At 40.4% G+C, this 13,334-nt stretch overlaps 1 protein-coding gene and 1 long non-coding RNA gene across 5 annotated transcripts in view; one reads left to right on the plus strand and one right to left on the minus strand.

Annotated features, from left to right (window-relative positions):
• The window catches only part of VWA8 (von Willebrand factor A domain containing 8), a 356,490-nt gene that overhangs the window by 58,499 nt on the left and 284,657 nt on the right, over positions 1–13,334 (minus strand). The window contains exon 38 of one of the 4 annotated variants that reach the window (XM_082435352.1): positions 11,061–11,205. The exons of the other annotated variants lie outside the window; for them this stretch is intronic. Coding sequence (XP_082291478.1) covers positions 11,194–11,205 — 12 coding nt within the window. The 3' untranslated portion in view covers positions 11,061–11,193. Of the gene's footprint in view, positions 1–11,060; positions 11,206–13,334 lie in introns of those variants that run through there. 4 annotated transcript variants of the gene reach the window in all.
• Positions 8,385–10,962, plus strand: LOC309647791. Its single transcript, XR_014256300.1, has 2 exons — positions 8,385–9,270; positions 9,434–10,962. It is a non-coding gene; the product is annotated as an uncharacterized lncRNA (long non-coding RNA).

Here is a 13,334-nt window from a genome sequence, read left to right on the forward strand (position 1 = left end):
CATGCAAACACATTTAGCGTGGGGGAATTCTTTTCTGAAAAGAGGAATGCTAACTGAATCCGTGGTGGACAAGTTATCATAGTATCCTCCCCATGGAGAGGTATTTCCATCATCCAACATTGGCAAATGGTTTTCCGTTTTGTTTATGCTAAAGTCAGGTTATGTCACCAGCCATCATTTCTTCCAGCTATTCTTCATACCATTGTTGGTTCATCATCTCAGACTCTAAATGTTTATGAAGTCATTGTCTACTGATGTTTACCCTGAGTTTCCTCAACCATTTCCTCAAGGCACATGGAGTTCTTGTAAAACCTGTGTTTTCACATCGAGCAAGACATTCTTCCTTTGCTTCCAGGAGGCCCAGCATTCTCCCACACTTTTTTTTCCCCAATTTTTATTGGAGTATAGTGGATTTACAATGTTGTGTTAGTTTCAGGTGTACAGCAAAGTGAATCAGTTATACATAAACATATATCCATTCCTTTTTTTGTTTTTGATTCTTTTCCCATATAAGCCATTATAGAGTATTGAGTAGAGTTCCCTGCGCTATACAGCAGGTTCTTATTAGTTATCTATTTTATATATAGTAGTGTGTATATGTCAATCCCAATCTCCCAATTTGTCCCTCCCCCCATTATCCCCTGGTCTCCCACACTTTTTGACAACCATGATGAGTCAAAACTATTAACCAGAATACAAAACACTGGCATAAAGAGAGGCCGTAGAGAAATAAGCTATATGCACTGCACATACACAGAGCTCAGGAGAATGTGGTATGTCACTCACCGGCTGAGAGCATTTATGGTTCTGTCCCTCACTGGGTGAGGGACCCTTCCAGGCTGCTGAACTAGCTCAAATGGACTGAGAGTGTAAAACACCACTTAGAGTGTGGGCAAAATACATACATTGAATAACTAGAATGTATGCATTTATTGTATGCATACATGCACATACATTTTTAAAGAAAATATTTCTTTAAGTGATAAAAATCAGTGCTACGGGCTGTGTAGGAAAATGTGGCCACATATATAAAGTGGCGTCAGTTCTATACTGTGAACATCCAGAGGGCAGGACTGGGTCTTATTCTTCGTATCAGCTTTAGCACCTGGTCTTTGCGTATCGCAGAAGCTCAGTAAATGTGTGGTGAATAAGTGAACGGCTGCATGACAGGCACCGCCACTGTGGCCGTTCCAAAGCTGCAGAATGGCTCCAGCGGCGTAGATGCCACCAAAAATATATGGAAGCCTGATAACTGCTCTCCTGGAACCGAAGGAGGCAAACTGGAAAGCAGGAAATTTGGGAGAGGAGAAAAGAATACCATTGGGTTTGGCTTTGCAAGACATTCTTTTAATTTTAGATTGTGAAGGCTCTTTGTGAGCAACAAACTTAGAACACTAAATTCCAGAGGGTAAAGCTTTTTAATGAAATTTAGGCCATAGTTATAAGACACAAATCATGCTATGTATCATTGATATTGAGCTACATGGTAACCAGACACAAACGATTCCTAGAATGATTGTAATTGGTGAGGGGTTTATATAATAAAACATAAGTGAGTTTGTCATTCTTCTCTTTTGTGTGAGTTCTCCAGTTTCTTCAACAGTGTGACTCTGCCTGTTTCCTGTTTACACCCTGGAACTCACACTCCTTACAGGACAGAGCCCCGGCTGCCCTCCCGGCGAGTTCCCTCTGCCTTTGTCTCGCGTGGCTCCCCTCCTCTCCCTGGGCCCCAACCCCACTCATCTCGCTCTGCGCCCCTGTCTGAGGACTCCAGATGTGAAGCTGTGTCTGTGTGGCCGTGACCCGGCCACCTGGCCATGAAACGGGTCATCGGAGGGGAGAGGAGAGGGAACGTGAGACAAAGTACAGAGACCCTAAATTAACCTGGGGCCCTGGGGCTGAACTGGGGTGAGCGGGCGGCAGCCAGACTTCCCCTGCGCCCTCCCAGTGCCTGTGCTGACTTCTGCGGTGTGACTCTAGTTCTGCACGACACTCAGGAATGTTTTCATCCTGTCTCCTTCCACTGACATCATGTACCCCAGTGGCTAACACAGTGTAGTGTTCTAAGTTGTGCAGCCGAGCACAGTAGCTTATCAGAACCCTGGTTTTAAGAAACACGCTTTATTCCCCACTTCTGACTTATTTTGACGCCTTAATGTCATTTTTAGGGATGAGTAAGTTTCATGTAGATAGAGAATGAGGTCAGGCATCTGTAAGAGACAGATTTCAAATGAAAGAAAGTGCCTGAGAGGAATTAAGTAGTGTTTCAGAGGAGGGTGCTACGCAACAGAGTGAGGACTGGCCTGACAGCTGAAGCCTGGATTCCAGCCCAGTGTGGCCCCTCACTTGCTGTGTGATGCTGAGCAAATCGTGCAACCTTTCTGGGCCTTAGTTTTACTCATTTTCAAAGTGAAAAAACCAGACTAAATCCTTTCTAGTTCTAAATTCTTTACACAGGGATCCTTATCTACATTTACTTTGATCCTAGTTTATAAGAAATATGAGCTGTCATGGAAATCAGTTTGAGTAAAATAAAAGTTAAGTGTAAAGAATATTTTGATATAATCATGTAAAAGTTTGGTTTTTCTTCTAATTGATTCACTAAGACTAAACTTAAAAAAATTTTTTTGAGAGGCAGCTCGATGTCATGGAAAAAAGCATTTTACTGGAAATTAGAAGATTGGCTTTTGATCTTGGTTCTGGTACTAACTGGTGGAATGGTTTTGGCCAAAGTTACTTATCTCCTCTTAGCTTTCTTTACCGGAAAATCAAGGGGCATGACTGGCAGAAATGAAATTTAAGTACACTACACGATTCTTCTGGTTGATACTCATCACAATATGAATGCTGAACACTGGTTTAACCAAAATTCCAGTACAAATTTATTGAGAAGATGTGTAAATCATAAAGCAGGGGTAGGGAAATGTTAACTGTGTATCATACAGTAGGAATGGGAAAGTGAAAGTGAGCTAAATCTTTTATATATAGTTGATTTACAATGTTGCGTTAGTTTCTGGGGGACAAGTATCAGGGAAAGCTTCCTGGAAGAGGCAATGCCCAAGAAGAATCTTGAAGGAAGAGAAAGAGGTGGGCAGTCCAGGAGGCTGGGGATTTCAGGCAGAAGGAACAGCAGGAGGGGTGCTGAGCTGGACACAAGGGGATTAGGTGATAACTGACACGGAGAGACCTTCGTCTGTGCTCAAACAGCTCTTGCTACAGCAACCCGTACAATCTACCTGCATAAAGGCATATTCATTGAGGTTTATGAAATGCCTCATCCCTTAACCCACCCATTCTGCCAAGTCAAAAAGTAGAATTAGCTAATCAGAGCACACCGAGGTTTATGTGGAAACCCCAATAACCAAAGAAGAAGTTAGGGGTCATCACTCCTAAACTTATTCTCCCTTATTGAAGAACATCAGGGAGAAATGCATTGATCACCGTGGTATCAGTTCACCAGTAATCAGCAGGTACATTTAAAAAACCAACCTACCTGCCTACCTACCTACCTATCAACCTCAGTCTTTAGATAAACACTTAGAATTTTTATCATGTGAAATTCCTCCTAAGTTCTTACTCTTCCTCATAATCAGGCCGTGCTGTAATGGTCCACGCTGCAGTTGCTGTTGTGTGTTTGCCTCTCTCTTTTAAAGATAATCTCAGTTTTTAAATATAATTTAATTAATTTTGAATATAATTTAATTGTACCAATCCTAGGAACGCAGAGAAGCAGTACGGAGCATGCCAGCAGCCTGGAAACTAGGTTACCTGAGTTCCAATTCTAGTTCTGCTACTTACAAGCTCTGCAAATGGGCAAAATTCAAACTCTCAGCACCTCAGCTTTCTCATGTCTTAAATAGTTAAGAAGTGCACATGCCCTCATGGAGTTCTTGTGAGGTTCAAATAAGACACAAAGCAGCTGTGTGACTCTAGAAAAAGTACTTAATCTCTCTGTATTTCAGTTTCTGCATCTATAGAACGAAGGGGGCTGTACTCAGCGAGGCCCCCATGTGTCGTTTCCAGTTTGGAACATGTTTATATCTATGCAAAGATGCTTTCAAAACACATATTGTTCAAATATATGATGCAGTAGAGACATATTATTAATTATTAAAAAACAGAAGAAAAGAGAGAACTCTATTTTTTTTTTTTACAGTTTTATAAATTCCCACCATTTCTCTATTTTATTTGTTAGCATATTTTTTACAAGCACCAACCACCTGAAGTCATGGAAGTGAATGAAGTTCCCTGAAAAAAGCATTCAGAATGAAAAGGGTAGTGGCCCAGGAGAGAACCAAATCAGCAAAAGAGACTGAGACGGGCAGACAAGAGAGGCGAAGGGGAGTCAGGAAGAGGCTGTGGTTATCATGGAAGCCAACGCAAGATGGGGCTTCAACACAGAGAGAGTGTGCAGAGTTCAATGCACATGAGGGCCAGAGAGATGGTGACTGGAAAGGTACCCATGGAATTCAACAATGTGGAGGTTACCTGGTACTCCAGCAAGGGCAGTTCTGTAGAAGGCGGGGGAAGGGGACAGGAGTCATTAGATGGAGAGGTGAGCGACTGGAGGTCTGTGTGTGTAGAAAGTTCTCTTAAGAGGCTTTGCTGCGAAAGGGATTAGAGTCACATGAATTAGCGTGATAGCAAATGAGATCTGTGGGGTTTAGGAAAACACTAGAGCGTGTTTAAATACTGATGGGAAGGATCCAGAAAGGAGAGAGAATGAAGGAGACAAAGGATGGAGCAAAATGCCTGTGAAGGTGGGAGGAGAGACCGGCCTTTGATGGAGCGGGCGGGGGTCCTGGCACAGCTGTGGGCAGGCGGGCGGGCTTGTACATCTGAGCCTGGGAAGTTGGAGGAGCTGCATTCTGATCGCTTCTATTTTCTTTCAGAAGCAAAAGACTGAAATATTGTCTGAGAATATGGGGGAGTGTAGCTTGAAGTTTGAAGAAAGTAGGGACTGTATGAGAGTCATTATGGAGATTAGGCTTAAAAGACTTTTTAAAAAAGTCAACAGAATTTTAAAATTTCCAAACACGTTCCTTTAAATAGAAGTTTTGTGGAATATAGCCATCTGTCTGGAGATGATTAAGTATGAGAGATACGCTGGTTGTGAAAAAAACGATACGGAAGGTAGATTAATGAAATCCAAAGCTATAATTTGGACAAATTGCAGGTATCTGGACATGAGGAGTGTAATCCTGCAAATGACACCTTCTAGAAGTCATTCCTAAATTTCCCAAACAAAAGCTGCTTTCATTTCCCTGGGCTCTCGCTGCACTCTAGCCTTCTCCTTGCTGCCCTTTGTGACACAACAGTCTTTTTCACCCATGTGTGGCTTTCCCTCTTCCACTCTCTAGGCATCTTATAGGCACCAGCCCATAGCCCATAGCTGAACCACACGGTGTGCCTTTCAATAAATGTTTGCAACCTTTGACATAGTTGAGGAGGAAATATTATCTGATTTATACAGATTGGCCTCATACACGTTGAGGGAGACTCTCAGGGCATCAAGTGAGCTATCTTCGTAAGAACAAAGGATTTCCAGAAACAGCAACCTGTAAGCAAATGGGTGCGCCACGCTTGGGAGCAACGTGCACTTGAGATGGGCGGCATCTCCACTCTGTTTCACAATTTCAAGAGAGCCCCATGCAGCCTAGCAAAGGAAATTCAAGGAAATGAAACAACTCCCTCCCCCTGCTCCTATTCTTCTTAGATACAAAAGACAGATAATTATCTAAAGTATTTCTCAATCTGAACAAAATGGCAAAGTGACCTTTTGGTTTGTGGTAGTCTACTCACGTCAGTGTTTGGAGCAAAAGCAAAGCAACGTGCAGGCTTAGGGAATGCTCACGAGGGCCAACTTTCACTCTCCCTCACACTACACAGACCATAAATAAAGAGAAATAGTTTAACAGGCAGCCAGACCTGAAGGGCTCTGAGTCACCCCGAGGGAGTGATAAAATTCTCCTGCTGGTACACTTACACAAACCAAGATGCGATGAATTTTTTTAGGATACTCCCTTTGCTCAATAAACCTGAAAGTTTTAAACCTGAAAGATGGCTAGACTAAGAGGGAAAATAAATCAATCTGGCAAAAATAGTAATCATTCAAAGTGTTGGTAGATTAACTGAAACATATAGGAGAACCAATTTAGTGATTTAAAAATCATACGCTTGCTAGTTAAAAATCTCCATTTCTAGGTTTTTGGCCTATTTTTAAACACACTAGATGAGTTTTATCTAGTGACCGGGCTACTTAATGCTAAAACTGGAGCTTCTGTCCAATATCTGATTTGTTTATATTTAAAACAGCAGGGAGAATAAATTTCAAAGTCGGAGGCTTCTTACGGATTTATCTTTTGTTTGGTGGCAATTATTACCAGATAATAAGTCAAGCCAGTGGATTATTCTGGTGATGATGAAACGTTAGATTACTTTTGGAAAGTGATATTTCCAGTGTATTGAAGTAAAGTATCCAAACAATTGCTTTATTCTGCTTAAAAAAAACACAAACCCACAAAAACAGAGGACAAGATCAACAAAAACAGGTTAGAGGGAAACAGGGAATCAGTCTGAGAAGTTCTCCTATCCAGTCCTGATCTCTGATAACCACTGGTTTATCAACAACACGCTTACACAGAACAGCACACTTTCTGTTCCAAAGAATCCTTGTTTTCTTCTTCCAAGATATATATGTATATTGTAAAAAAATCTTCAAGTACCTACTTGATTGAAGACAAATGACAAAGAAAAGGAGTAGGGGAGTTACATTGTTTGTGGGCAAGAACTGGATAAAAGGGTTGGAGGCATTTTCTGGGGGAAGGAGGGTACTAGAATAAGCACTTCGAGTAAGAGTAACAGTTCTTTCAGAGAAAAGGTAACCTTAGGTATTAATAAAACAAAACAAATTACAACTAAAAGATTAAATCTATAAAGAATAATTAGTTTTCAAAGCATTTAGAGATCACTGGTTTTGAGAAAAATTACAGTGCTAGTCAAAGTCAGATGGATTATTTCACTGTGCAATCTCTCTAGAAATTTAATGTTTGGGGGACCTGCTCAGTTAGGGTCATGTACAGCAGGTCAAGTTCGTTTGGAATTCTAAATCTTCTTAGGTGTCCTGGCTCAGTTTTTCTGTAAAGAGTTATAACATCTATTTATTGGTGAGGAGCCATTACCGCCGTGGTGTCGATGATTAGTTTTAACATGGCTGCTATGTTCTTCCTATTTATTAAAAGAAAGCAATTTCCATCAATTTTGGGAGATTCTGACCATGAGAATAACATCTCCCATGGCAACCCCAAGATCTTAGGTAGCGAGCTAGCCATGCTAACTGGAATTCATACTGTGTGCTGTTCTAGAATGCATTATGGGTTTATAATGCAAAGAAGACTTTTATTAAAAAACAGTAAGTGGGAGGAGTGGTAAAACATTTTCCTGGTATGCAAATGTTTTATATGATCATATATTCTGAATTTATATTTCCAAAATATCAGAGGGATCCTACAAAACTGCATTCTACATAAAATAAGACAAATAGAATGAAATGACTAATAACCAGTCTATCATATGTCCTGCTGGGCTGGGACAGTCCCTGTTAATGCCTGTTGTCCCAATGTAATTATTAATAGCACCCCTTTCAGTCTTATACGTAGAATTATATGATCATCCTATATTAACCAGGCATGTAGATAGAACCCAACCCTTTGGAGGAGTTTATTATGCCATTTGCGTATTGAGTTAAACTCTGTTTCTGGGCAGCAATTGCCTCAGGCAATACTGGGTTATACACATCTCACCATCTGATAGAAGGTTCCATACATGTTTGTTTATATTTGTCTATAAAGATCTGTTTGTTCCAAGCCCATACTAACAATTTTTTGAAAGCAGAATTTTTTAAATTTTGAAATAAAAAAATTGGAAGCTTGAATATTGTCTGCACAATTCACCAATAAATTTTCTGGTATCTGTTTCTTACAACTCTTTATGAAAACTTACAGCATAACAGACACATTTCGGCTTTTTCAGGTACTTCTATAGGCCCTAGGCTAAGGTGGGCCCACCAGCTACGGACTTAGCCCCAAATCCCACTCAGTCTCAAGCCAGTCCTGCTGCTGGTCCCACTCTCTCTGCACTTTAAGTCTTATCTGATCCCTTGCCTTTTCCCTTGGGAACAAGCCCCTACCTTGGATCCCTCTTCTAGCAACCAGGTCCCAATTTGGTTCCCTATCGCACGCATCTGTGCTCTGGTTCCCTGCCTTGTCCTTTCTCTGGAGCTTCAAGGATCCCTTTGCCTGATCCGGAACCTCTTCTACCTGGACTCCCAGCCGCCGTCAGCCATCACACTCCTGATAATCACTGGTTTATCAACAACAATTTTGCTTGTGTTCCTGACAGTAAGGACAGACATTCAGGACTTCTCGTCTTTGAACAGCTGGCATCCAGTAAAATGCCTGGTGCACAGGAGATTCTCAACAGGCAGTTAAGTGATGAATGAACGCAAAGCTTCCTTCTCATTGCCTGGAACTGGGTTTCCTTCCAAGTGCCACTTCCACCTGGCTCTTTCCATTGTTAACAGGGTTCAGGGAGCTAAGGTTCATGTATATGGCTTTGGGATGAGTTAACACAGGCACAGAGTTTAAAGAATGCAGGGGCCTGGGTGGTTGGTGTGTCCCTAATGGGGCAGCTGCCTGGGGCTGTACAGGGTGAGTCTACGTTGAGGCCGTGTGACTGGGGCTGAAATTCCCACTGTGCTCCCATCACCGGCGCTAGGCTCTGGGGTGAGCAGCCTGGAGGAAGTGGCTATTTTTTTCCTAACTGGCTTATCCAGAGAGGGCCCTTTGGCAATCCGTCCTCCCCCCGAGGAGAGCCTTTCTCTAGTTCTGCATGGTGGCCCATGTGCTGGAAGAGGCCCTAGTGGGATGATCACTCCCACAAGGAAATGTTTTAGTGAGTCTGGGTAAGTGCAGCTCTTAAGGAACAAGCCCCTGTGACGGACTGAATCTGCTATCTCCTTTCTTGTTTCCTATTGTACGTAAAACCGAATAATTCTGCTTGGAAGTTCATAAAGACAGACTTCATCAGAATCTGAAGATAAGAACCTTAGTATGGCAGCTGACTAACTCGGATGTTTTGTATTGTGCTATTATATTACAGCATTTTCCCCCCAGGGAAGTGTGGTGAATGTTCTTAGTTTTGGGAGAATCCTTGGAAGGCTCTTTCAGAGGATTTCCTCATATCAGCCTTCAACCTACAAGTGATACCTAGGTATGTTGCACGTGAAGAAAAACAGAGTGTCGGGACTTCCCTGGCGGTCCAGTGGTTAAGACTCAAGGGGCATGGGTTTGATCCCTGGTCAGGGAGTGTAGGGGGGTGGTCTGCCTTGCCTATAGGCACTTCTCTTGGATGATCGAATATATATTTTGTTCAGTCTTCACAGAGACCTGTATTCCTGCTACTCAAAAGTGTCTTCTAACGTAGTGGCTAAGTGCACAGACACTGGAACCAGTTTGATTGGATTCAAATCCTGGCTCTTGACACTTATTAGCTGCATAAGGTACCCCATCTATTAAATGAGGATAATAATGGTACCTACCTCATAGGGATGGTGTGGGGTTAAAAAGAGTTAAGACACATCCTCACTGAGAACTGTGCCTGGCCGCACTAAGTGCTATATGTGTTAGCTATTATTACTATTGTTTTATTTTCTGAGTGTGAAAAAGGCACTGGTTAGTACAAAACATTCATTTTTCAGTAGAGATGTGCCAGATATATATCAGATTAATATCAGCATTGGGAAAAGTAACTCAGGATTTTAATCAAGGATATTCTCTGAAATTTAGGTTGAATGAGAATTCTGCACTCTTATATAACACTGCATCTTCTTATAATAACTCTTATAATAACACTTATGTCCAATGCTTATACTAACACTCATGATTTGCTGTTCATTCATGACCTCACACAGGAAGTTCCATGGTACTGCAAGTATTACAAATCCCAAACTGATGTTTTCTAACGCTATGCTCTCTCTGCCCAGAATGCTGCAGCCCCTTTATGGCTCTGGCAGCTGGAATGAGAACTTGATGACTTCTGAGCTCTTGAAAACACGTTTGCTCTGAGTTGCAAAAGATGTGGCATGAAGGAGACTCAAAACATTTCTAGTCGTATGGCAGCTCCAAGTGATCTGAGAGAGATGGATACCTTAAAAAATGAGAATAAAATATGCCAAAGAGCCAAGAAGAAGGCAGTTCATTGCCTAAAAATTCCAACTTAGGCTTTGCTCTTCAATTACTTTTACTGTTCACTTGTTAAAGTGATATTCATCTGGAAGAAGAAAGGCATTTCCAAGAATGCAAAGAAGAAAATGTGTACTATTTTTTTCTCTCTTTGAAGCGTCTGAAAGAAAGTTCCTGATTTATATGTGCAGAGTTGAACAATGGAGCCTAATCTTGCTGCTGAGAAGAATTCATTCATTCATTCACTCAATGTATACTGATGATGAGTGTCTCCCATGTGCCTCTTCCGGGCATGGGGGAGAGACTGTGAACAATACGTTCATGACCCGGCCCTCATGTTGTTTACAATGCAGGCACTTCATATATAATGTTTTTAATACTCACAATTCTCCATATTAGGCATGGTTTTTTCTACTTCGCAGGCCAGGAATCCAAGGCCTAGAGAAATTAAGCAACTCATTGTCACACAGCTATTAATTGGTGGCGCTAGGATTCAAATCCCAGTCTATCTCATTCCAAAAGCCAGGTCTATTAGATTCTTTTTTATTCTATCATCACACGGTATTTAAATAATAAGTGTGTTCTTGAGAGTTACAGAATTCAATGTTTTATAAAGTGTATCATGGTTTAAGAAAGTGAGGAGTATTTCTGAAAAACAATCACTTTTTCCTTCTTAATGTATGTCAGATTTATAGAAAGTAATGAATACCAGTTATTTGGACATTGGTTCAAAGGGCTAGCATCTCTTCCAGAAGGTTAGTAAAATATAGTATTTATATATGGTCTGAATCAGTTTTATACCAGCCAATCTTGAACAAGACTTGCAGACTCAATGCCTGCTCTGTGATACAAAGCTGATAGTGTCACTTACTGGCCATAGGACATTAGGTATCGCCATATTACACAATGAGATCCTGTTTCTTCATCTGTCAAATGGGGATATCATCGCCTGTCACATGGAGAGCTACAAAGAGTAAATGGAGGACAGTATAGAAGGCTTAACAGTGATGGGCATGCTTCAGTCCCTTCCCTTTGTCCCACATATGACACACCAGCTTTTCTAACAGTAGTAAAGCATATCTCTGTTTAGCATTTACAGACCAAAAATACCTCCGATGGAAATGTCCTAGAGCATGAAGATCACTGCCTTTGATGCCCTGCTAGTGGTACAAGCTAGGATGTAAATGAGGAATAGAAGCTTTTAGGATACATTTTTCTCATTTTTCTGGATGACTCAGGTATAGGGTGACTGAAGAAGGGTTTGAATAGATAATCCCTAAACCTCAAGTAATCTTTCACTTATGCAAATTAGGTAAGGATATATAACCACACTAACACATAGAGTACATCTACAGACTAATAAGATTGAAAAAAAAGCAAGCACATGTGTTCATTCAAAAGACTGTTATTTGAAATTGTCCTCCTGAAAGTGTGTGTATTTATTTCATTCATTCAATTAACAAATGTTTACTGGGTGTCCAGTAAGTTCAGAGCACTGTGCCAGCACTGGGCATATGGTGATGAACAAAAGAGCAATGTTTCCTCCTTTCAAAATCAGTTTTGAAGTCACACATGGAATTAGTCACATTTTCTGTTGATAAATAAATATCACTAAGAAACTTTATATAGGAGTGGCCTTAGTCTGAGTTTATCATAAAACTAGTTCTGGATCCCACCAACCAGGAGGAAACATTAAGTGATGCACGTCTTAGAGAATCTACACAGTTTAGCAGAGGAGCTCTTTACTAACACAATAGAAAAGTGTGCCTCTGGACTCTGTCTGTAGCCCCAAGTAGAGTGTCTCAGATTTCCTGAGCCTGGTCACTGTTAATTATGATGATAAAAAAAGATTCCCCTTTTTTTAACCTTGGAAAAAATCCTATCCAAGTAATTTTTCTGAAGCTTGAGATTACATTATTTATCTCGTTCAGGTTTTAAAAATATTTCTGATTTTTTTCTGCCAATAACCAAGCCCTTTTCCCTCTTGGAGAACAATCTTGATTTCTGAAACAGTTCTTCCCTTGACATTACTGGGGGGGGTGGGGGGGGGGTAGGTGGGTGGGCATTATTTCCCCTGAAAAGTAAACAAGGGAATAAAAACAAGGTGACTCAAAGGATGAGGAAGTATGTTTTTCTAGAGAACAAAAGATCCTTTCACAGTATGTCAAAGACTTAACTGTGAACTTTCCTGAATGTAAACACTGTTCAAATGGCAAAAGGAATTTCATCTATGTCTATAAAAGGTCCTGCACAATAGTTCTTGCTTGAAGCTACATTTGGTAGGCAGTAAAATAATCTTTTTCTTCAAATACTTTGCATACAGACCTACAAAAACTTTTTTTTATCATCTCAGGAGTGATACAATTATAATTACCTTCATAATAGCAATAATAACACACAGATCAGAGTACTGCTAAAAGCAAGTCATGTCATAAATTACGAGTGACATCATTTATGCCTAGAGTCTTCAGGAATAAAGAAATGCTTTATGAGAAAGTATAAAATGTTAGGCTGATGCTTTCCATTTAGCATAAGAGTTTAAAAGTTACAGGGCACTGGAGTTTAAAAACAGATTTTTAAAAAATTGAACTATAGTGGATTTACAATGTTGTGTTAGTTTCAGGTGTACAGCACAGTGATTCAGTTACACACACACACACACACACACACACACACACACACACACATCTATTCTTTTTCACATTATTTTCCCTTATAGGTTATTACAAAATATTGAGTATAGTTCCCTCTGCTATACAGTAGTAAAAACAGATTTTGTTATGATCATAGAAGACTATTAATATTTCAAACTGACAGGAATTATGAGATGTCAGTTAGCTAAAACATTAAATTTTTCCCACTTTAAAGTCTTATTCTTTATAAACCTAGTTATAATAAATTTAAAATTGATGCTGGTAATTATGTTTATAATATTTAATAGAGTTATATGCTATAACCAAATTATATAATTATTATGGAAATGCCAGAGATCTTTCCTTACTCAGCTGCAGATTTTGCAGACATCCTATGATTACCATCATCAGCCCTAATCCCACTGCAGCCAGCTGCTAGGGTTCTTTCTCGCACCACTAT

This window comes from Balaenoptera physalus (assembly GCF_965194825.1).
Source record: "Balaenoptera physalus genome assembly, chromosome: 18".
Lineage (NCBI taxonomy): Eukaryota > Metazoa > Chordata > Mammalia > Artiodactyla > Balaenopteridae > Balaenoptera > Balaenoptera physalus.